At 44.9% G+C, this 25,215-nt stretch overlaps 1 protein-coding gene across 1 annotated transcript in view; it reads right to left on the bottom strand.

Annotated features, from left to right (window-relative positions):
- The window catches only part of VCP (valosin containing protein), a 44,838-nt gene that overhangs the window by 3,729 nt on the left and 15,894 nt on the right, over positions 1–25,215 (bottom strand). Inside the window, exons 5-15 of the mRNA XM_060761168.2 lie at positions 23,678–23,808; positions 22,612–22,743; positions 20,128–20,230; positions 17,491–17,624; positions 15,443–15,578; positions 11,892–12,004; positions 9,932–10,096; positions 9,471–9,593; positions 6,541–6,753; positions 4,601–4,909; positions 94–249 (exon numbers count right to left, since the gene is read on the bottom strand). Of these exons, the coding sequence (XP_060617151.1) occupies positions 94–249; positions 4,601–4,909; positions 6,541–6,753; positions 9,471–9,593; positions 9,932–10,096; positions 11,892–12,004; positions 15,443–15,578; positions 17,491–17,624; positions 20,128–20,230; positions 22,612–22,743; positions 23,678–23,808 (1,715 nt within the window). The remainder of the gene's footprint in view (positions 1–93; positions 250–4,600; positions 4,910–6,540; positions 6,754–9,470; positions 9,594–9,931; positions 10,097–11,891; positions 12,005–15,442; positions 15,579–17,490; positions 17,625–20,127; positions 20,231–22,611; positions 22,744–23,677; positions 23,809–25,215) is intronic.

Here is a 25,215-nt window from a genome sequence, read left to right as displayed (position 1 = left end):
TTGCAACGTTCAGCAAAGGGAATGGCCACCCACGGCCATGGATGAGCCACCCAGGCCCAGAGGTAAATTCCCAGGCAAAGCCAGGTCACTCACCATGGCGGAAGGGTTGGTCTGCCTCTCTCGCTCTCGCCGGATCTCGCTCTCAATGGACTCCCGGATGGCCAGCTTGCAGGCCCGCTGGCAGATCTCGGTGAGATCCGCTCCTGAAAAGCCGTTGGTCATTTTGGCCAGGAAGTCCAGATCCACATCCTGGAGAAAGAAGAGAAGTGCCATGCGTCACACACTGCATAAACATTCCCTCCCTCACTGAAAAGCCCCTCCTGCATTGGCCAGGCAACAGCAACAACCAAACCAGCTTGCTTTCATTCTACAGCCATATCTGCACGTAGCACCATGACAGGCTGTTGCTAACAGGACACAACTGAAGCCTGGTTATGGCCTACAAAGCCATAGTCCGGACTGTCTGAGAGATCCTATCACCTTTGCGAAATCTGACTGAACTCTTACAGTAGTGGTTCTCAACCTGTGGGTCCCCAGGTGTTTTGGCCTACAACTCCCAGGAATCCCAGTCAGTTTACCAGCTGTTAGGATTTCTGGGAGTTGAAGTACAAAAACATCTGGGGACCCCAGGTTGAGAACCACTGTCTTACAAGATCTTTGGCAGGGGTGCTTCTCTCTGTCCGCCACTGTCTCAGGCTTCTTTGGTGGAGCAAGGGAGGCAGGCCCTTCTTGGTGGCCTCATTTGGAGGACTCTATGGCTCCCTCCTTGCTTTCTTCCCAACAAGTAAAAACATTCCCATTCTGTCAAGCTTTTTAAGGACTGACTGTATTGTTGTAGGTTTTGCCGGGTTATATGGCCGTGTTCTGAAGGTATTTTCTCCTGACGTTTCACACAGTAGCTCTACACACAACAGCCTTCACATCGGAGCTTCACGCAGTAGCTTTACACATGAGGCCTTCAACTTGGGGCTTCCTCTCACACCAGACCTCACAAACTTAAGGTCTACCTCACACAGAGGCCTTCTCTCACAGACTAAGGCCTACCTCACACTGTGAGGCCTTCTCACAGATAGAGACCTTTCTCCCACTGAGGTTTACCTCAGACTGACATCTATTAAGCTACAGGCACACCTGCTTATATAGAACTGCAGCCTTTGCTGAGTTATTGCATTTATTGCACCCTTTCAGTGCTCAACTCACATTTTTGTAATCTATGGCAAGCATCCTCAGAGGTATTGAGGTCTGTTGGAACTAGGAAAATGGGTTTATATATCTGTGGAATGACCAGGGTGAGACGAAGGACTCTTGTCTGCTGGAGCTGGGTGTGAATGTTTCAACTGACCACCTTGATTAGCATTTGATGGCTTGGCAGTGCCTGGGGAAATCTTTTGTTGAGAGGTGATTAGATGTGCCTAATTGTTTACTTCCAACAGACCTCACTACCTCTGAGGATGCTTGCCATAGATGCAGGCGAAAAGTCAGGAGAAAATGCCTCCAGAACATGGCCATATAACCCGGAAAAACCTACAACAACCCAGTGATTCCGGCCATAAAAGCCTTCGACAACAAACTGACTGTATGTTGGGCTTTTAATAGCATGAGATGTTTTAACTGTAAACCACTTTTGAGTCTCCTTTGGGAGAGATAATAGAAGCTAGTGAAATCCTGGGTATGGAACGAGGCCTTCCCAGAATAATGGCCGAGACCGGAAATTGACCAAAGTTATTAACCACATGCGGACTGAGTTGGATATGATTTTACTCTTGGCGAACTGGCTTATATGTATTTTATTTTTATGTATTTTAATTCTTCTGTGGATATGTGTTGTTTTAGACTGTATTGTAATATTGAATCCTACTGTTAGCCGGTCTGAGTCCCTCTACAGAGGTGAGAAGATCGGGATATATATATTTTTAAATAAAATAAATAAATAATGTGGAGAATGAATAAATAAAATATCGTATATATATGCGAGTATAAGCTGAGTTTTTCAGCTCTAGTTTTAGGCTGAAAAAGCCCCCCTTGGCTTATATTCGAGTCAAAGTTATTATTTGTTTGTTTGTTTGTTATTTACTTCATTTATATACCGCTTTTCTCAGCCCTGAGGCAACTCAAAGCGGTTAACAACAGCAAAATTCAATGCAAAACATCATAAAACGAATATGGGACAGTTAAAACGATAGCATCATCAACAATTAAACATTAATATAACAATCATTAGAGTCTCATCAGTAAAATCAGAATCCAATCTCATCATCCGTTAATCTGTGATCCTATATTCATTACACTATTTTTATTATATTTATCATTTTACACTATTACTATTAAATTTATTATTTTACTCTATTATATTATTTTACTCTATTATTACTGTTACTATTACATTTCCATTATTTTACTCAATTATTATTTTTTATTACATTTATTATTTTATCCTCTTTATTATTGGAAGGATACGTAAGCACATTTACATTGAAGAAGGGTTAGAATAATAGTTTAAACAGAGCTGGACAGTCTTAGCTTAAATTACAGTTTTATGTTAATACTCAAAAACATTTATTTATTTCGTATCAAAAGCATTGCATAAATTAGTATAAATCAGATAAAATAGAAGGTGTCCAGGTGGCTAAGTATCTTTTGACCAAAACGGGCAACAGCAACGGCATTGTCTGTAGCCTCCAACAATTCCTCCTCTGTACATGAGGCAGGGCACAATGGACAAGCGTACAGATGCAGATTTGTCTGTTCTGCTCCACAGTTCAAGAACATTTGATCTACTGACACTTCAATTAATGTAATTTTATTGGTATCTATTTTTATCCTGACATTTACCAGTAGCTGCTGTATTTCCCACTTTTGGCTTACACTCAAGTCAATACATTTTCCCAGTTTTTTGTGGTAAAATTAGGTTGTTTTGTTTTGTTTTTTGTCGTGTCAGGAGCGACTTGAGAAACTGTGTGAGAGAATTGGCTGTCTGCAAGGACGTTGCCCAGGGGACACCCGGATGATTGGATGTTTTTATCATCCTTGTGGGAGGCTTCTCTCATGTCCCCGCATGAGGAGCTGGAGCTGATAGAGGGAGCTCATCCGCCTCTCCCTGGATTCGAACCTGTGACCTGTCGGTCTTCAATCTGCTGGCACAGGGGTTTAACCCACTGCACCACCGGGGGCTCTGGTAAAATTAGGTGCCTTGGCTTATATTCAAGTTGGCTTATACTCAAGTATATACGGTAATAATAATATTTTTTAAACTGTCTATTATCACATTTTAAATGGTTTTGATTATACAGATATTTAATTGTTTTTTAAATCATTCACATCTTTTACTAATCTTTTTGTCTAGTTTTAACCTGTATTATTTTTAATAATCTGTAAACCCCATTGGTACTATTACTGAGGGAAATGAATAAAACCTAAAATACAAATACAGTCAATACTTCGCAGCTGCAGGTTTGACTTTTGCAGATTTGCTTAGAATAGGCTCTCTGGGCCTTCTAGTATGACCTCTGATGGAAGTTAGAGTGCTGCTAGAGCAGTGTTTCTCAACCTGGGGGTCGCTAAGGGGTATCAGAGGGGTCACCAAAGACCATAAGAAAACACAGTATTTTCTGATGGTCATGGGGATTCCATGTGGGAAGTTTGAGCCAATTCTATTGTTGGTGGGGTTCTTTGATTGTAATGAATGTTCTTTGATTGTAATGAACTATAAATCCCAGCAACTACAACTCCCAAATGTCAAGATCTATTTTCCCCAGACTCCACCAGTGTTCACATTGGGGCATATTGAGCATTCGTGCCAAGTTTGGTCCAGATCCAACATTGCATGAGTCCACAGTGCTCTCTGGATATAGGCGAACTACAACTCCCAAACTCAAGGTCAATGCCCATCAAACCCTTCCAGTGTTTACCATTGGTCATGGGAACCAAGTTTGGTTCAAATCCATCGCTGGTGCAGTTCAGAATGCTCCTTGGTTATAAGTGAACTATAAATCCTAGCAACTACAACTCCCAAATTACAAAATCAATCTTCCCCCAACCCCACTAGAATTCACATTTGGGTGTTTTTGGTATTTGTGCCCAGTTTGGTCTAGTCAATGAAAATGCATCCTGCATATCAGATATTTACAAGCCTTCGACAATATATTTACAATATGTTTTATAACAGTAGTAAAATGACTGTTATGAAGTAGCAACAAAACAATATTATGGTTGGGGGTCACCACAACATGAGGGATTGTATTAAGGGGTCATTAGGGTTGAGAACCACTGTATTAAGGGGTCGCGGCATTAGGAAGGTTGAGAACCACTGTGCTAGAGGACCCAGAGATTCCTAGAGAGTAAAAAAGGCAGTGTTTTCAAAAAGACTCTCAACGAGCCTTTGCATGTGGATGTGGATGGCTGAAGCAACGTTCCAGCATTCTTATAACGTACTAGCCAGGCCCCAAAAGGAATGTGTAGTCAAATTGTGCAACAGGCAAACAGGCCTGCTGACCCACCCCACATCTCTATATAGACATTTAACTTCATAGCCCTCAACATGCCTTGCTATGTCCTCATATTCTGCAAAAAGAGGTGATAGCCCCCAAGAGGGTGAACTTGCCTTGGCCACGGGGGACTTCCGCAGGTTGGCCTTGAGAATGGCCACACGGGACTTCTCATCGGGCAGTGGGATGTAGATCAGTTGGTCCAAGCGCCCGGGACGCAGGATGGCCGGGTCGATGATGTCTGGCCGGTTGGTGGCGCCAATGATGAAGACGTTCTTCTTGGTGGACATGCCGTCCATCTCCGTCAGGATCTGGTTGATGACTCTGTCGGCAGCGCCGCCGCCATCTCCAATGTTCCCTCCGCGGGCCTTGGCAATGGAGTCCAGCTCGTCAAAGAAGAGCACGCAGGGGGCGGCTTGGCGGGCCTGGGCAGAGAGGGAGGGAAGAGGGGGCCATGAACCACTGACATATGATATATGGTTTGAAGGACTTGTATGAAAGATGAATGAACAAGACCTAATAATTTGAAGACACCAAATTGAGGCCTGGAAAATGAGTGTAAATAAAAGTTGCTGATAAGAACTCTGACAAATGATTAACTGACTTCATTAACTTTTGGGGGAAAACTACATGTTTACATTAATTAGACACAAAGGTTCTTTCAAGTTAAGGGAATGTTTACAAGATTCCTTACATTAAGAAGGAAGTCAACACAAGCCTTGCGTTTGCTAATACCAATCAAGAAGAGTCAACATCTGTCCGGAAACTGTGTTGGAATCAACATGTTTCAGGCTGGCCAAACAACCCATCAGTAATTAACAACTTTGGGACATCAGTGTCTAACACTCCAGAAAGTGTGACAGACAGAGAACTGTTCACTCACCAGGCTCTATGGACTTGGTGTATTTTGGGAGTGTCTTCTGTTTGTGGAGAGATGTCTCAGGGAGATTCTACTACTGAACAGTTCTCGCAGTCAGGAAGTTCTTCCTAATGTTCAGATGGAATCTCCCTTCTTGTAGTTTGAAGCTAGGACGCGAAACAATGGCTTCAAACTCCAAGAAAGGAGATTCCATCTGAACATTAGGAAGAACTTCCTGACTGCGAGAACTGTTCAGTGTGAAACTCACTGTCCCGGAGGTTCCTTCTTTGGAGGCTTTTAAACAGAGGCTGGATGGTCATCTGTCGGGGTGCTTTGAATGCAATTTTCCTGCTTTTTGGCAGGATGTCGGACGGGATGGCCCATGAGGTCTCTTCCAACTCTAGGATTCTAGGTCAGTTCCTCATGCGCTGAGAGTGAACAACCCTTGTCCAGACTTTGCCCAGCTTGAGTTAGTTAAGCTGCCTGTTTGAGGTCCTAGCTGCCACAATTTGTAGGTCTCATCTCTCAACAAAAGAACAAATCCAAAGTCTTCCAAGAGAGGAAAAATAATTAACAGCCACAACTGCAAACTAAGATATATTCAGAACAGCAATGCACTCTATTGGCATTCTGTACTAGTTGCAGGTGCTTAGAAGAATGGGGAGAAGTTGTGGCCACAGCAGACAGATTGCGCAGATCGCTGGGAAAATGTAATATGGGAACAGCTAGAAAATGGACCAAAATCCAAGTAGCCATATGCCGTTCCTACAAGACACCAAGCATCATGTTTTGTTGGTGGGGAGGGTGGCTGTTCTGGGAGATCTGCAGAAGGCACAGAAAGCACCGGTAAAAAGTACAATGGTCATGTTGTGCAGAGAATACAGAAAGGGATGATAGTACGGAACATTTGGCTGCAGCTCAAGCGGATGGATTAGCAAAATGTTACTTTTTCCTTCTCCTGATCCATAAACGAAAACATGTTTGTGCTGAAGGCCAAAGATTTGTAGTACAAGCAGCTATGATGCAGAAAGGCATCAAGATCCAGTCATGATAAACTACTAAAAGGCATCTCCGTGGTCTGTGCTTCTTATTGGCTATGAGCGGGGGGCAAGGGGGTCAATTCAGACATATGACAAAGGAAAGAAATGGCAATGTGATCAGGAAAGGCCAAAAGGGAGAAGAGGGACAGAGCCTTACCTTGTCAAAGATCTCGCGGACGTTCGCCTCCGACTCCCCAAACCACATGGTGAGCAGCTCTGGTCCCTTGATGGAGATGAAGTTGGCCTGGCATTCGTTGGCAATGGCTTTGGCCAGCAGGGTCTTCCCGCATCCAGGGGGCCCATAGAACAGCACCCCCTTGGAGGGCGTCATGCCGAACTTAAGGAATTTGTCAGGATGCTCCACTGGGTACTGCAGAAGGGAGGAGTTCCATGTCAGTCCAAAGGGATTAAAGGGGGGCGGGCCAAAAGAGAGGACACCCCAAACTCAGAACAATCTATATAAATAACAATGTAATGTCCGTTTGTGGGATTAACAGAACTCAAAAACTACTGGACGAATTAACACGAAATTTATACCCCTAACAGACCAACGAGTGACCATCACTCATAAACTACTCCCCCCCCCCAAAAAAAAAAAACAGTGGAAAGGACTTAAAATCCCCCCAAAAGCTAAATGACGGAAAGCTAAATGACAATACAGAAAAAGGAAGAGGGAGGGAAGGAAGGGGAGAAAGAAAGAGGAAAGAAAGGAAGGAAGGAAGGAAGGAAGGAAGGAAGGAAGGAAGGAAGGAAGGAAGGAAGGAAGGAAGGGAGAGAAAGAGGGAGGAAAAAAGGAAAGAAAAAAGGGAAGGAAAGAGGGAGCAAAGGAAGGAGAGAAAGAGAGGGAAAGAAAGAATGAAAGAGAGAAGGAAGCAAGGAGAGAAAGAGGGAGGGAAAGAAAACAGGAGGGGGGAAGGAAAGAAAGAGGTAGAGAAGGAAGGAAGGAAGGAAGGAAGGAAGGAAGGAAGGAAGGAAAAAGAAGGAAAGAGGGAGTGAAGGAAGGAGGGAAAGAAGGAAAGAGGGAAGGAAGGAAAGACTGAAGGAAGGATGGAAGCAAAAAGTGAAGGAAGAAAAGAGGTAGAAAAGGAAGAAAGGAGTGAAAGAGGGGAAGGAAAAACAGAAGGAAGAATGGAAGCAAAAAAGCAAAGGAAGGAAAGAGGTAGAGAAGGAAGAAAGAGGGGGGAAAGAAAAAGTAAGGAAGGAAAGAGGTAGAGAAGGAAGTAAAGAAGGAAGGGAGGAGAGAAGGAAATAAGAAAAGGGAAGGAAAGAAGGAAGGGAAGGGAAGGAGGGAGCAAAGGAAGGAGGGAAAGAAGGAGAGAAAGAGGGAGGGAAGGTTGGCCACAGCAATGCATAGTTCCCAATGAAGATGTTCATGTCTGGGGAGCACTCAGCCACTCCCCAGGGTCCCTTGGGCTTTGCTGACCAGGCTGAGAGATCAAGAAACCAGTGGAAATCCATTGATATATACAAACTGGACAGTCCATTTCACCTTTTGTGCATGTCCAGCTGGCTAGCAAGGCAAATGGGCCAGAGGGAGCTGAGTAACAAGTTTGTGGTGCAGGTAAACCATATTATTACAAATGTAAAATGCATCAAAATAATCCTGCAGCTAAAAAGGTAGAAAATATGGTATACGTGGATGCCTGCTGTTTTGAAACAGGTCGTTAGAGTATTATTTCCCAGATCCCAAATACTACAGCCAGGTGCTTTGAGAAATGCACTGAAAATACACAGCTGCATTGATTGGCAAATATGCCAACCTAAATCCCCAGGTCATGTTACAGGCCTTTTTGTTTTGTGAAAAGATTTGGCAGGCACTAAAAGCAGAGGCAGTTCAAACAAGGCACACTTAACAACAAGGGAACAGACCAGCACGCCTTTGCACCACGGGCCCCGGTCATTAACTAGAGGGGCATTCAAGACCTGTGCGCCATCCTTCTCGTCACCAAGACAACCAATTACAGACCATGCTGACAGGTCACGCTTCGTCCAAACACAGGCTTCAGTTCAACAAACAGTTGGCTGTACCGCCCCATCTCCTGCCCCATCCCTGCCCCTGCAGCACCAACTGACATTTATTTATTAATTATTTATTTACAGTATTTATATACCGCCTTTCTCACCCCTGGGGGGACTCAAAGCGGTCCTGGGGGGACTCTTGGGGTGGCAAAAGTGCTTCCTTCCACCTGTTGATGGGCTGCCTGGCAGGAGATGCTGTCCAGGAGCATTGGGAGATAGGCTGCACCATTTCCACCCCGGTTTACTTGCACAGAGGCACAACTAGCAGAAGAGGGCTCTGTGCAGCAGACAGGCTAAAAAGGAGCTAGTGCTGCTCTCTGCAGGCCTTGTGGCAGGGAACCATCCTGAAATGTCTGCATAACTGAGGAGCAAAATGAATCACTGTCAGTGTTAGAAATTGAGAAGCATCAACCCTTGTAAAGAGAGTGATTACAGACAGAGGGGATCCTGTGGGGCAGGCTGCTGTCTTGTTATAACTTGTTTCCTAGATCTATGTAGCTTAAGGTGTTCTGATTCCATCCAGCCTTCATGGAGAGGCTATTTCCCCCTTCTGACCAGAAGGCTTTAGTGTGCCTTTATTTATTTGTTTGTTTGTTTGTTTATAATTCAAACTTATATGCCGCCACTCCCCTGGGGCTCGGAGTGGCTTACAAGAACAGGCTAAAATCTAACACAATTTAAAAAACAATTTAAAAACAACAATATGGCCTTTTGCTTGAGAAGGGAGCATTACCCTTACATACAGAAATGTTTGTCAGCATTAGGGACTCTTCTATCAAAGTTGGTGAACTTCCTTTTGTTGATCTACTCTTTTATCTGAGATGTATTACATGCAACAATAAAAATAAGTTTTTATCATTTTTACTGGAGTGTTCTGTGTATTTTCTCTCTTGTTTCCTACCCTGAGCTCACATTTATCACTGAGCACTATTCTGCACTCTGCTCTGCTCCTGATACCAAATATTCCAAAAGTTATTTACAGGGAAGGCACATCTCCCACTTCACTGTCAGGCAGCCCAGCGCTGAGCTCTGCCTCCAGACTCGGAGTCTAGTCCTCAGGGCCCTCACCTGCACAAGTTCCTGGAGCTCTCTCTTCACATCCTCCAAGCCTCCGATGTCTTGCCAGGTCACCTGTGGCACCTCCACCACAGTCTCGCGCAGTGCTGAGGGGTTGCTCTGGCTCAGGGCCCACTAGCATTAGCAAAGAGAAAGAAATTATTTCATTATTTCAAGGTGGTCAGTTGAAACATTCACACCTAGCTCCAGCAGACAAAAGTTCTTTGTCCCACCCTGGTCATTCCACAGATCTATAAACCCATTTTCCTACTTCCAACAGACCTCACTACCTCTGAGGATGCTTGCCATAGATGCAGGCGAAACGTCAGGTGAAAATGCCTCTAGAACATGGCCATATAGCCCTGAAAAACCTACAACAACCCAATTATTTCATTGCCCCACAGTTGCCCAGTCCACCCCCATAATCCTCCACAACAGAGCTGTAAAGACACAACCCTTGCTCTCCATCTTACCCTGAAGTCATCCATGGTCACGGCCAGAGAGTTCATCACTTCGGCATCAATGGTCTCGTCCTCAAGGTCAATGAGATCCATCTTCTTCCGGATGGCCTGCAGAGCAGCCTCTGAGCACAGGGCAGCCAAGTCGGCGCCGACGTGGCCGTGGGTCTCGTTTGCCACCTGAAACAACGAGGGAGATGTGAATAACCAGGGGGCCCAACTCTAGGGAAAAGGCATCAGCTTCCTCTTTGCTAAAGTGGCTGGGATAGAATAATAATAAACCTATGATATGACTATGAGGTGGAACCAAAGGAGGAGAGGCAGAGAGAGGCTAGAATGCCCAAGAAGAATGGCACACAGTAGCCACCTCTCTACTCTGTTAAGACTGGCTTCCTACTTAGGTAAACGGTGCTGTTTTCTTCTGTGCTAAAAAAAAATGCACCTGTCACACGTGGGCCCCATTCTTTCGTGGTGGCTCATAGCGATGCGTGTTTTATTTTTTTAAAATATGTTTATTATAATTTTGCTTACAAATATTTTAAAAGCAGAAAGAAGATCGCATTGGGGAGGGAGATTGGGCAGGGTTGAGGTATAAGGGAGTGTGGGGATGGGTTAGGGATGTGTGTTTTATCAACTGCTTGGAACACCCAAACTTCACCAAAGTCATTTGTGAAATAGCTACTTCCAATTGAGTGAAACTACACCAGGCACTTCGCACAATTGCACGTTCCCACCTAGATGATGACAAGTCGCCACAAAATAATTCCAATTTAAAACCTTAAATACACTTCAGAATTAGTCCCTTGAATGATTGTACACATTGAGACTTCTCACTGGTGGCAATAGCAATGTGCCTTTCCCTTCTGAGTTGCACCTCTTAGGAGGATACTTGTTCCATCCCATTTAAACACGTTTAATAAACTATTCTGTTTCCACTAGCCGTCCCCTGCCACACCTTGTTGTGGCCCAGTCTGGTGATCTAGAAAACAAAGTAATGAGAAAGTGTTGCTTTCTAATATATGTATTTTCTTTATGCTTGTGGGTAAGCAGTATTTCTTGCTGTTTCTTTGTCAGTGTTGATGTGGAGATTGTCTTGTTTGCCTACTATGGAACATGCAATTCCAGAAATGGAGTTGCAATTGTCCTTCTTTAGGGTTCCCTTTCTAGGATACTATATCTGTGTGCATGGGAATCACACACATACACATACACACATACACACACACACACACACACACATATGGCTGGATGGCTCTTTGTCAGGAGGGCTTTGATTACGTTTTCTTGCCCTGGTGAAGGGAGTTGGACTGGAAGGCCTTAAGTATGGGAGTTTTGTGTGGGAAGTTTGCCCCAATTCTGTTGTTGGTGGGTTCAGAATGTTCTTTGATTGTAGGTGAACTATAAATCCCAGTAACTACAACTCCCAAATGTCAAGGTCTATTTTCCCCCAAACTCCAGCAGTGTTCACATTTGGGCCTATTGAGTATTCGTGCCAAGTTTGGTCCAGATCCATCATTGTTTGAATCCACAGTTCTCTCTGGGTGTAGGTGAACTACAACTCCAAAACCAAAGGACAGTGCCCACCAAACCCTTCCAGTATTTTCTGTTGGTCATGGGAGAACTGTGTGCCAAGTTTGGTTCAATTCCATCATTTCTGGAGTTCAGAATGCTTTTTTATTGTATGTAAACAATAAATCCCAGCAACTACAACTCCCAAATGACAAAATTAATTTTTTGAGTGAAGGCCACTACTTGTGTTAGTAGGTGTCTTGTGGCCAAATTTGGCGGCAATTCGTCCAGTGGTTTTAGAGTTATATTAATCCCAAAAACGAACATTACATTTTTATTTAGATAGATAGATACTATCACTGCTGCCTTTCTGTCATCAGTTGTTTTAGTACGTTTGATGCTCCAATGCAAAGGTTTTATGTTTAGGTTAATATGAGTCTTATGAAGTTTGAAAAAGAAAACAAACCTGCTCCAGATCGACATCATCAGACAGTTTCATGTTCTTGGTATGGATCTGCAAGATCTCCAGGCGGCCGGTGGCATCCGGAATGCCAATATCGACCTCTCTGTCAAAGCGACCTGCGGCACAAGGGCAACATTCAGATTTGCATCTGAGGAGGAGGCTGTTAGGGCAGTTAACACAGTGTGGCAATTGCCTAGGTAAAAATCCAAGCTGCAAGTTATGAATGAGTTAAACCTTTGGAATGTTATGAAGCAGAGTGGAACAGAGACAGAAGTTAGATGTCGCAACAACCGGAGGCTGGACAATGAATTCATGAGCTGATAAGAGTTTTGTATAATGAGACATGTAGCAAGTAAATCTCAATCCATTGTAACCAAGACAGTAATGTAAACAGGTCTCGGTGGTGGTCAGGGGAGCTTTCGCACAATTAAAGCTTGTGCGCCAGCTGAGCCCGTACCTTGGGAAGTCTGACTTGGCCATGGTGGTCCACGCTCTGGTTACATCCCGTTTAGACTACTACAACGTTCTCTACGTGGGGTTGCCTCTGAAGACTGCCCGGAAGCTTCATTTAGTCCAACGAGCGGCAGCCAGATTGCTAACAGGAGCAGGGTACAGATACCATACGACCCCTCTGTTACACCAGCTCCACTGGCTGCCGATTAGCTTCCAAGCACTATTCAAAGTGCTGGTTTTGACCTATAAAGCCCTAAACGACTCCGGCCCAGTCTACCTGTCCGAACGGATTCTCCCCTATGAACCATCAAGGTTATTACGATCTTCCGGGGGGGGGGGGTTGCTCTCGGTCCCACCACCCTCGCAGTCGCGCTTGGTGGGGACGAGAGATAGGGCCTTCTCGGTGGTGGCTCCCCGGCTCTGGAACTCCCTTCCACTAGAGATCCGATCTGCCCCCTCCCTCCTGACTTTCAGGAAATTACTAAAGACCTAGCTCTGGAATGTGGCTTTTGAGGACTGAATCTTTGATGAACTGTGACTATGACTACAACTGCGATTGTATTGACGTTTTGGCCTGGGTAATTGTAATGATGATGTTTTAATGTATTTTATTGTGTTGTTTTTAATCCTTAATGATGTGGCACTCGGTTGTATTTGTATACTTTGTAATTGCATATATGCTGTAAACCGACCTGAGTCCCTCGGTTGAGGTGAGAAGGCCGGTATAGAAAACTTCCAAATAAATAAATAAATAAATAAATAAATTTATATTCCGCCCTTCTCACCCCAACTCAGGGGACTCAGGGCGGAGCACAGCATATACACGGCAAACATTCAGTGGCAGGACACAAATTCACATACACATACATAAACATTAAAAAACATTTATCTCAATATTAAAATACCCCATTTGAAACCGTCCTAGTCATCCACGTCAAATCTAATTGGCCTGGCAATCTTTCCTATTGTCGCTTTATTGCCTGTCCCGAAAGCTTGGTCCCACAGCCAAGTTTTTACCATCCTTCTAAAGGACAGGAGGGAGGGGGCCGACCTGATCTCACCAGGAAGGGAATTCCATAGCCGGGGAGCAATCACCGAGAAGGCCTAGTCTCTCGTCCCCACAAATTGTGCCTGTGAGAATGGCAGGACGGAAAGCAGGGCCTCCCCAGAGGACCTTAATCTCCATGATAGTTCATAGGGGGAGATGCGTTTGGAGAGGTAATTTGGGCCGGGGCAGTTTAGGGCTTTATAGGCCAAAGCCAGCACTTTGAATTGTGCCCGGTAGCAAACTGGCAGCCAGTGGAGCTGGCGTAACATGGGAATTGTATGCTCCCTGTATGCTGCTCCAGTTATTGACCTGGCTGCCTCTCGTCTTCAAAGGCAGCCCCACCTAGAGTGCGTTGCAATAGTCTATCCTAGATGTAATGAGAGTGTGGACCACCGTGGCCAATGTCTGACTTCCCAAGGTACGGGCACAGCTGGCGCACAAGTTTTAATTGTGCGAACGCTCCCTTGGCCACCACTGCAACCTGGGATTCTAGGCTCAGTGATGAATCCAGGAGAACTCCCAAGCTGTGAACCTGTAACCTTCAAGGGGAGTGTGACCCCATCCAGCATAGGTTGCAACTCTATACCCTGTTCGGCCTTGCGACTGACCAGGAGGACCTTTGTCTTGTCTGGATTCAACTTCAATTTGCTTGCCCTCATGCAGACTGTCACAGCGGCCAGGCACCGGTTCAGGACTTGGACAGCCTCCTTCACATCTGGTGGAAATGAGTGATACGAGTTGGATGTCATCTGCGTACAGATGACATCGAACTCCAAAACTCCGGATGATCTCACCCAGCAGCTTCATGTAGATGTTAAACAACATGGGGGACAATACTGAGCCCTCATGTTGTTTAACATCTACATAAATAAGAGAGAAGAGCCACTTGTTGAAGCAGAACATCTGGCTGAAGTCAGTTAACTGGACGATTAGTAGCAAGCTGACCTGCTAATTGCCTTGATAGAAGCCCCCTCCCCACAACACATGCTCCCTGAGACCACTGAGGTTCAACCCATTGTCGATAGTGATTTTCAAAACTGGATCTTCATTTCAAACCTAAAGATTCAAAATTGCACCATGGATAGAGGGATTATTATGATGGGAGATGCTGCTAATGGGGCAAAAGGTGATTCTTTTCACACTCAAAGGCCAGAAGCCTGTGTGAAAAGAGTCACCTTTTGCCCCATTAGCAGCATCTCCCATCATAATAAAATTGTACCATCAACTGATGGTGACCCTATGCATTTTATAATAGTGTTTGAGGCAATTATTTATTATTATTTATTTAGGGCTTTTATATCCCGTCCTTTCTCAACCTCCGCAGACGGACTTAGGACGGCTAACAAAGTGGCACCCCATGGTGCCCACATCAAAACATAAATATACAATGAACAGCAATATAATAATAACAATATAAAAGAGTATAAACAGTATAAAACAATATAAAACAGTATAAAATCAATCAGTCAGTCAGCGGTCACCGATTTAAATCATCATCCAAGTGGCAGTCCATCAGTTCTATACAAGTCAATACGTCAGCACGTCACCCTATTCTCCAAAGGCCTGATCCCTTAGCCAGGATTTTACTTGTTTCCGGAAGGTCAAGAGGGATGCAGCAGATCTAATTTCCCTTGGGAGAGAGTTCCATAGCCAGGGGGCCACCACAGAAAAGGCCCTGTCCCTTGTCCCTGCCAGACGCAATTGTGACAATGGGGGGGACAATGAGCAGGGTCTCCTCAGATGATCTTAGGGCCAATAAATAAATACTCCAAAAATGGTTTGCCTTTGCCTTCCTCTGAGTATTATAATCTAATAGTCCTTGGCATTCTATGACAGCCTCCTGGGCAGAATGGGGAAGAAGGCATGCCATAACAAAACCAGTGTGTGCACTCACACACCAACATCATGATCTGTAGCAACAAAAATACATATATGCTGCCTGGCTGCTAAATTATGCTCTGAGGAAGAAGAAACCCTCCTTTCAAAACAGGCTGCAATCCACATCCTCCATTTTGCTCCCCACCCCGTAGAAGAACACAACAAGCTCAGTTACCAAATCGCCGGAGTGCGGGATCAATGCTGTTGGGTCTGTTGGTAGCGGCCATGACAATCACATGTGCTCGCTGTTTCAGGCCGTCCATGAGGGTCAGCAGTTGAGACACAATACGCCGTTCCACTTCACCATGTGTCTGTGGAGAGAGGAGGAAGGAAGCATGGAGATCTGGCAGAAAAAGGCCCCGCCTCAAGACATGACCTGGAGAGCATCTCCAACAGAACATCCTCAACAGGTGAACTTCAAGGAAAGCCATAAGAGAATCAGATCCAAGTAGTCATTTAAGCAATCTCTAAAAACCCTGAGCAAATGGTTCTCTATAAGGGAATTGCCTGTCTTGTACTGAACCTTTCAGATGTTAAGATCTTCAAATGATGGCTTTTGAGAACACATGTTACTTGTAAAAACCTCTTTGAAGGCACTTAAGAAAGAGCTTCCCCTGCAGTGCTCTGAGACCATGGAGTGAATTCATGGCAGAGTTCCAAGAAGCTCCCACTCTTGAAGCTTTTAGGAAGGAGGTGAAGAGCCATTTCTCTCAATTTGGCCTTTTAAAACATTATTTTAATGGCGTAGCTGTTTAAATGGTCTTCGGCCACAATTCAGCTGCCTGGAGTGCTGAAGTGGCGTGGAAAGGCAGAATACAAATGTTACAATAAGTCACTTTAAAATTGCAGAAGTCGCAGGAGATCAAAGGAGGATTTTCAAGCGAGAGAAAGTGGAGAAAAAGCTGACCACCCAATAATAATAATAATAATAATAATCATCATCATCATCATCATCATTATTAGAGGCCAGCAGCAATAGGAAAAGGAAATTTGGATTTTGCGATTTGGATTCTCCTGGCTCGGCTGGGTTTTACTGGCACGTTAATCTATTAATTTATTGTTAAATTTTACGGATGATGTTGTATAATGTTTTAAAATGATTTTATTGTGAATTGTAATTTTTATGGTATTTATGCTGTTAGCATCCTCTGATGCTCATGTGAAGCTGCGCTGGATAGGGCGGGAAATAAATATATGAAATAAATAAATAAATCGTCGTCATCATCATCAGAACAAATGCTATCAAAGCCAGAATTGAAAAGTCGACGACAGATCCCTTTTTAAACAGAGGGCCAGATCAGAGTCCCTCAAACTGTTGGAGGGCCAGATTATAATTTGAAAAAACAAACAAACATGAATTCCTATGCACACTGCACATATCTTATTTGTAGTGCAAAAAACACTTAAAACAATACAATAATTAAATAGAAACTTAATAGTATTTCAATGAGAAGTGTGGGCCTGCTTTTGGCTGATGAGATAGGATTGTTGTTGTTGTGTGTTTTCAGGACATTTCAGACTTAGGTTGACCCTGAGCGAGGGACGGGTAAATGATCTTGGAGGGCCATATCCGGTCCCTGGGCCTTAGTTTGAGGACCATGCATAAGAACATTACGCTTTCCTCAGGAAATCAATCTGAGAACAGAGGCTTGTAGTGAAAGCTTTAGTTCTGATTGACCCAAAGCGTTGGAACCATGTCTGAAGATTCAAGGAAGACCCAATTGTGCTCCCAAAACACACTCACCGCTTGCCCAAGTCTCTAGTTGCAAAGAAAGAGAAGTTCCAGAGGAGGGCGACTAAAGTGATCAAGGGTCTGGAGAACAAGCCCTATGAGGAGCGGCTTAAGGAGCTGGGCATGTTTAGCCTGAAGAAGAGAAGGCTGAGAGGAGATATGATAGCCATGTATAAATATGTGAGAGGAAGCCACAGGGAGGAGAGAGCAAGCTTGTTTTCTGCTTCCCTGGAGACTAGGGCGCAGAACAATGGCTTCAAACTACAAGGGAGGAGATTCCTGACTGTGAGAGCTGTTCAGCAGTGGAACTCTCTGCCCCGGAGTGTGGTGGAGGCTCCTTCTTTGGAAGTTTTTAAACAGAGGCTGGATGGCAATTTGTCAGGGGTGATTTGAATGCAATATTCCCGCTTCTTGGCAGAATGGGGTTGGACTGGATGGCCCATGAAGTCTCTTCCAACTCTTTGATTCTATGATTCCCACAGAAGACATACCTTCTCTCTCTTTGGAGCAATGGCATCCAGCTCATCAATGAAGATGATGGCGGGAGCGTTCTTCTCCGCTTCCTCAAAGGCCTTCCGCAGGTTGCTCTCCGACTCGCCTGCCAACTTGCTCATAATCTCAGGACCTGAGGCAAAAAAAGAGAGCAAAATGCAAACCACACAGGAAGGAGCCAGTGATGGCAGCAAGCAACTGGCACAAGGCAGAGGGCCGCTCCTTAGACAAACAGAAGAGTCGTTGCCAACCTGCAGCAGCTCCAAGCCTTTCCGGCTGAACGCCTGAGCTGCACGGAGGACGACCTGCCAAGTCCATTTACCACACTGCTTGGCTTTCCTCTTTGCCTTTCTCTGTAGTCTGGCCAGGCAGAGGACAACTAGGCCCGACAGAGATAAATCATCGCTATCCTCCATTCGCTAGGAATGGCTTGCACTGCACAAACACAGTTCCTCCCTTTGGGTGCTTAAGATACCAGGAGGTTTCCAAGGAGACAGGTCCCAAGGGGAAAGGGAGCAGAGCAAACCTGTCAGAAATGCAAAAGGCCCGAGGCAAAAAGCAAAAGACTTCCCTGAGGCAAGGCAGGCATACACCTGGAAAATGAGCAGACAGATCTGTTATAGATCTATTCCTTTTTTTTTGTATTTCTCTAGTCTGTTTTTAACTGATCCATGGAAACAGATTATTGTGCTTTAGTACTGACACTGAATTAAAGTTTTATTGAAAGTGTGGTTCCCATTATTTTGCTTTACAATGTATGCCTTCTAATCAACCCCAGAAGACAGGAGCAGAATTCAAAACAATCTTCAAAGATTAGAGAGATGATTGGCCAAAACGAACACAATGAAGTTCAACAGGGACAAATGCAAAATACTCCACTTAGGCAGAAAAAATGAAATGCAAAGAGACAGAATGGGGAACGATGATGCCTGACTTGACAGCAGGTTATGTGGAAAAGATCTTTGACTCCTCATGAGAAAGAAGGTGAACATGAACCAAGCAATGTGATGTGATGGCTCAAAAGGCCAATAGGATTTTGGCCTACATAAATGGGAGTCTAGTGCTGAAATCCAGAGAAGTCATGCTCCCCATTCTGCCTTGGTCAGAGTACTTTACCTGGAATCACACTGTGACCAATTCTGGGGACCACAATTGAATTGTCTAGAAGCAGAGGGTGACTCAAAGATCAAGGGTCTAGAGGACAAGCCCTATGAGGAGTGGCTTAAAGAGCTGGGCATGTTTAGCCTGCAGAAGAGAAGGCTGAGAAGAGAGATAATAAGGGCCAGGGATAAATATGTGAGGGAAAGTGATAGGGAAGAGGGAGGAGGCTTGTTTTCTGCTGCCCTGGAGACTAGGACGCAATGGAGAAATGGCTTCAAACTAAAGGAAAGGGCAGCAATTCCACCTGAACATTAGGAAGAACTTCTTAACTGTAAGGAGAGCTGTTCAGCAGTGGAACTCTCTGCCCCAGAGTGTGGTGGAGGCTCCTTCTTTGGAGGCTTTTAAACAGAGGCTAGATGGCCATCTGTCAAGGGTGATTTGAACATAATTTTCATGCTTCTTGGCAGAATGGAGTTGGACTGGATGGCCCACGAGGTCTCTTCCAAATCTAGGATTCCAGGATTCTATGATTCAACCTTTATTATCAGATGAAAGGAGCAAGGCAGTGACATCTCCGGCTCATCCCGTTTGGGTATCAGCCAGCACGCCAACGACTTAAATCAAGAAATAGTTCCCTAAGATCTACAGAGACACTTGCTGGAACACCCCAGCAAGCGAAAGTCCAAAAGTGGCAGGCTCAAACACAGAACCTCAATCAGTGGCTGACACCAAATGGGAGACTCCCCCCTGGGCACACAGAAGACTGGGCAACTTGGAAGGCGCTGAACAGACTGCACTCTGGCACCACGAGATGCAGAGCCAATCTTAAGAAATGGGGCCACAAAGTGGAATCCATGACATGTGAGTGTGGAGAAGAGCAAACCAGACCACTCAGAGCAATGCAACCTGAGCCCAATGTGCAACCATGCACAATGGAGGACCTTCTTATAGTAACACCAGAGGCACTCCAAGTGGCCAGCTCCTGGTCAAACGACATTTAATCAACTACCAAGCTTGCAAACTTTGTGTTTCGTTTGTTTGTGTTTTATTTTTATGTGCAAATTCACAGGTGATCACGACAGGAAAATAAAATCAATCCGATGAAAACAATACAAAATAAGCTACAAAGGAATTTGAAATGTCAGTTGGTTGTGGGGGAGAGATTGACAAGAAGATTTTGCTCAGTGTAATTATGTAGAACATTATAGATGGCTTCTTAGCACCATGTTGAAGCATCTATTGTGCCAACAAGGAAAAGTTCTGCAGGAGGGCTGACACAGACTGAACAAGAGGAACTCTTTCCTGTAGATAGAGCTCATCACTGCTAGCTAGCTACAAAGTGGATACTAAAACAAGAGAGGTAACAAGAACAGCCTTGGTCATTGATAAGTGCCCAGAACTCTCAAGAAGAAGCTGTTCATCTGAAAGCATACTTCAAAGTCAGATTCCTAACCAAAATTCAGTTGTCTTTTAGTGCCTTCTGCTTTACCAAGCAAAGAAGACTGTTCCCCAGGAAGGTGCTGCCCAGAACTCACCATTGATCAGGAAGAAGAAAGCTCCTGTTTCATTAGCCACTGCGCGGGCAATCAGGGTCTTCCCAGTGCCTGGTGGTCCATAAAGCAGGATTCCTCGGGGAGGCTAAAGAAGTACACATTCTGGTTAGCATGTGAATGTTAAATCCCAAATATATTGCAGACGGCTTTCATGGCCGGAGTTACTGGGTTGTGGTAGGTTTTTTCGGGCTATATGGCCATGTTCTAGAGGCGTTCTCTCCTGACGTTTCGCCTGCATCTAGGGCAAGCATCCTCAGAGGTAGTGAGGTCACTTCACAACCTCTGAGGATGCTTGCCCTAGATGCAGGCGAAACGTCAGGAGAGAATGCCTCTAGAACATGGCCATACAGCCCAAAAAAACATACAACAACCCAAATCCCAAATGGTAAACAAACAGTTCTAGGGTCAGGCACTGTGGCCTGAAATATAGCCCTATTTGGCAAACATTAATCCAGGGAAAGGGAATGGGAAGCCTAGAAGTATGGACCACGCTCTGGCGCCCCAGATTTAAGAAAGGAAAATAATTGAGGAAGCTCTGCTAGAGGCCACGATGACACAATTCCCCAGGTTATGGCACTTTCTCACAGCAGGAAACTGAGGCCCTGAGACCCAGAAAAACAACCGTCTCCACAGTCTCTCCAAAGTGTTGTGAAGACATTTCAGCTTAAAAGATGAAAGGAGAGGCGAGTAATACATACATTATATTATTATTACTAGCTGTACCCGGCCACGCGTTGCGGATTTCATGTCTGCAAAACAGAGGATTTGCAGACATGAAGCAATCTGGGCTAGGGAACTCCTCCCACCAAAGATTTCCTGCAGGCTAGTAGAAGCTAGGCTGTTAAGGTGCAAGGTGGTATGGAAAATAAAGTAATGAGAAGCAGCTACTGGAGTTGCAAGGCTTTTCAGTTACATTCATGCTGGCCAAAAAACTCTCTTTGAAACAGAGGCTGGGTGGCCATCTGTTGGGGGTGCTTTGAATGTGATTTTCCTGCTTCTGCATAGAATGGGGTTCGCCTGGATAGGCAACTATAGGGCTCTCTGATTTTATATTCTTCTCTTCCCTTCACCAGACTCCCCCTCCCTCCCTCCCTCTTTCTTTCTCTCTTCCTTCCTTCCTTCCTTCTTTCTTTCCTTCCTTCTTTCTTTCCTCCCTCCCTCCCTCTTCCATTCCTTTTCTCTCCCATTCCTGCCTCCTTCCCTTCCTTCCTCTTTTCTTTCCTTCTACCTTTCCTTCCATTCATAATCTTCTCTTCTCTTCACCAATCCTTTTCTTCCTTTCTTTTCTCTTTTCCCTTTCTTTCCCCTCCTTCCTCCGGAACAGTTTGTAAGGGTTTATAAGGGTTTTTTTTGGGAGAGGGGGGTGAAAGGAAGGACGTGGAGCCCAAGTGGGAGAGTTGCTGGCCTTCTCATGGTTCGCATCCTCCCTTCACCTAACCAGGAGGGGGGGGGGGGGCGGTGTGGAGCCCCTCCTGCAGTCAGGCTTGCCTTGCAATCCTCTGGTCTTGGGGAAAGAGTTGCCTGGTAGCCACGTGGGCCTCATGGAGCTGCTGCGGTGGCTCCAGCTGCTGCCGGGGCTTTCCTTGCCAAGCCCCCACCCCTCCATTGGGCCTTCTCCTTCCTTCCTTCCTTCCTTCCTTCCTTCCTTCCTTCCTTCCTTTTCTTCAATCCTTCCCCACTCCAAAAGAAAAATGACTCTGCCTTGCTGCATGGAAAGGGACTCCATGGCGAGGCTTCTCTTCCCTCACAACGGTTGGTGTTTCATTCTTCTCGCACAATGGGGAGAGGGGCTTTTGCGCACGCTCTGTAAGGCATTTTTCATTTTTGGGGAGTTTTATGTTATTTCTCCTTCATTTTAACGGGTTTTTTGTTTGAAAGACATAGGTCGGATTAGAATGTGTTTTGCTGCCAAATTTGATGTAATTCGCCCAAGTGGTTTTTGAGTTCTGTTAATCCCACAAACAAACATTACATTTTTATTTATATAAATTAAAAATAAAGCTAAAAATAGATGGAACTGAGGGGTGGAATGTGTATGGCTCTCCCAGATTCAGCAGATGGTACTTATTATTATTATTTAAAACATTTATAATCCACCCTTGTCATCCCGCAGGGGACTCAGAGCGGAACACAACATATATACAGCAAACATTCAATGCCAGGGCATAAAACCATAAATATATACAAACATTAAAATCACTTATGTCCACTTTAAAAGCAGTTGCTTAAAAACCATCTCAGGACACCATTTTGCCTCATTGCCCCAAAGGCTTGGTCCAACAGCCAGGTCTTCACCATCCTTCTGAAGGACAGGAGGGAGGGGGCTCATCTAATCTCACCAGGATGGGTGTTCCATAACCAGGGGGCAACAACTGAGAATCCATATTTGACCTGGATGACTTTACCCACTCGTGCAAAGTGTGGACATTGGAGGTTTGTCTCTAGCAGAGTAAACAGAAGGCTCACCTTCACGCCAATGGCTTTGAAGAGAGCTGGGTGCCTCAGGGGGAGCTCCACCATTTCTTTGATTTGGGCCAGCTGCTTCCGGCAGCCTCCAATGTCATCATAGCCCACTTCATTCAGGGACTCCTCTTCATCCTGGCAGAGAGCAAACAAGGAAGACACATTTTAAAAAACCAAAACAACAGAGAAGTCTATGCACAATGTGACAATGATGCCTGCTCTGTACAAATATTCTGAGTTCTACTACACCAGACATGGGCAAACGTCGGCTCTCCAGGTGTTTCTGGACTTCAACTTCCACCATTCCTAACAGCCTTCCGACTTAATGTATTGCCGAAGGCTTTCATGGCCGGAATACTGGGTTGTGATTGTGGCACTCAAGATGGGTCTGAGTGGGGTGGAGTCCTTATGGATTTTTGGGAGCCCATAAAGCCTAGGTGGAAGGGCTTCCAGTTTGCATAGTTGTTGGCGTATGTCAAAATTGATCGAGGAGTTCTTGATCAGTGTTGGTTTTTCTGGTTATTTTGGAAGTTGGGTCTTGTTTAAGGCATCAAATACTAATCAAGGTGGTCAGCTGAAACATTCACACCTAACTTCAGCAGACAAGAGTTCTTTCTCCCACCCTGGACATTATTCCACAGATATATAAACCCAATTTTCCTAGTTTCCAACAGACCTCACAACCTCTGAAGATGCTTGCCATAGATGCAGGCGAAACGTCAGGAGAGAATGCCTCTAGAACATGGCCATATAGCCAGAAAAAACCTACAACAACCCAGCCTTCCGACTGTTAGGAATAGTGAGAGTTGAAGTCCAAAACACCTGGAGGGCCAAAGTTTGCCCATGCCTGTACCATACTTTCAGAACCCCACTACCTCACTCTTCATCTGAATTCAGATGAAATCTACACAGAATCATTTAGCAAAGTGAAGGCAGGGAGGGCCAGGGAGCATCTATGTGCGGGCCTTGGCCAAGTCCTTCCTTCTCTTCCCTCCAAGTGCCGAATGGCAAGCAATGCCCTGGTAGCCCTTCTCAAAGAAATGCCGCAGGAGGGGCTGGCTCCACTCACCTCTCGCTTGATAGGCTCTCCCTCACAGTGGATCACAGTGTCTGGAGCGACAATGCAGTATGGGCTCGGGTCGGTCTCCACTACTTTGAACTCCACGGCACGCATCCCTCCGCGCACCAGGAAGATGTCCCCTGAAATGGCCAGCATGTTAATGAGCGCAAAAAGGGCTAGGAAGTCTTGAAGATCAAGCCAGATCTCAATTCTTCCTCACTAAAAAAACCCACAGCAGTAGGAATCTGCTACAGAAATGTAGTGCAAGGGCAAAGGAATGCTACTAAGCAAAAGAGCAAGCCTAGTACTAACTCTAGTGAGACCTGCAAGTCTGTATGGAACATCAATATCGCCCTTCCAGGTGTTCAGAGCCCTTCACATATATTACTGGGTCCCCCTGTTATGATCTGCTCATCGACCGTAATAAAGTTTACTACTATTATATTTCTTCAACTCTAATTAGTAAAACATGGTGAAATAAACTGCTGTGTAATACTATCCTAGCTATGGTTATGCAGAGGTTAAATCCCACAGAATTCAACAGAGCTTATGCTCTGCAAATGTGTTTTGAACCTCACCCTGAATCATTCTAGCTCAGTGGTTCTCAACCTGGGGTCCCCAGATGTTTTTGGCCTTCAACTCCCAGAAATCTTAACAGCTGGTAAACTAGCTAGGATTTCTGGGAGTTGTAGGCCAAAAACATCTGGGGACCCCAGGTTGAGAACCACTGAGCTAGCTGGTAGGTTTGTTGTCGGGGGAAAATGGGCTGAAGGAGTTGTGCCTATTCCCCTCCTCTCTGTTCTGAATGTTGGCACCTCTCTGAACTTCTTTTAGAATAGTTGTTCTTAACTTGGACTGATGTAGACAAGACTAGGGGATGGGCCACCCTCCAAATGAAGGTGGACTACAAGTCTTAGCTGACATACCAGCACTGGAAGGAGAATGGGGGAAGCAAGCAGAATGGTGCTACTGGGCTCCAACCTTGCTGAGACCTCCACCTCAACATCCTGTCATTATAATGAGACCAAAGGGTCCCTAGGGCTGTAGTCTGATCCTTCCCAATTAAGAACCTTGCCATGTCTTACTCTGGCCTTTCCAAAACTACATCCCTTCACAAGTTTTCAGCTACTACTTTCATTTCCTCCAGTAGCCAGCCCCACTAACCAGGGTTAACAATAATGTGTGCCATAGTAAAGACAGTGGTGGACAAGTGGAGACATCTGACTTGGGCAATGCAGCTGCTCAAAAAAGCAAATGCTGCAATGCCAGAGCCCACCCCAATTAGCAGGAGTTGCCAAGTGAACAGAATCAGCCAAAGAAAACCAACTTTTCCGCAGCCAAAGTAATAGTAATTTTAATAATAATAATAATAATAATAATAATACTTTATTTATAGACCGCCCCCTCTCCCAAGAGGACAGGGAAGTTGACACACAAAAAGGCAAACATTCAACGCCCAAGCAAATGCAAATACATTAAAGAAATACAACAGAATGCAAAATAATAACAACAGTGAGCTTATCACATAAAGGAATCAACACCAAAAT

This window comes from Anolis sagrei, chromosome 2, assembly GCF_037176765.1.
Source record: "Anolis sagrei isolate rAnoSag1 chromosome 2, rAnoSag1.mat, whole genome shotgun sequence".
Classification (NCBI taxonomy): Eukaryota; Metazoa; Chordata; class Lepidosauria; order Squamata; family Dactyloidae; genus Anolis; species Anolis sagrei.
This window is presented reverse-complemented; position numbering and strand designations above follow the sequence as displayed.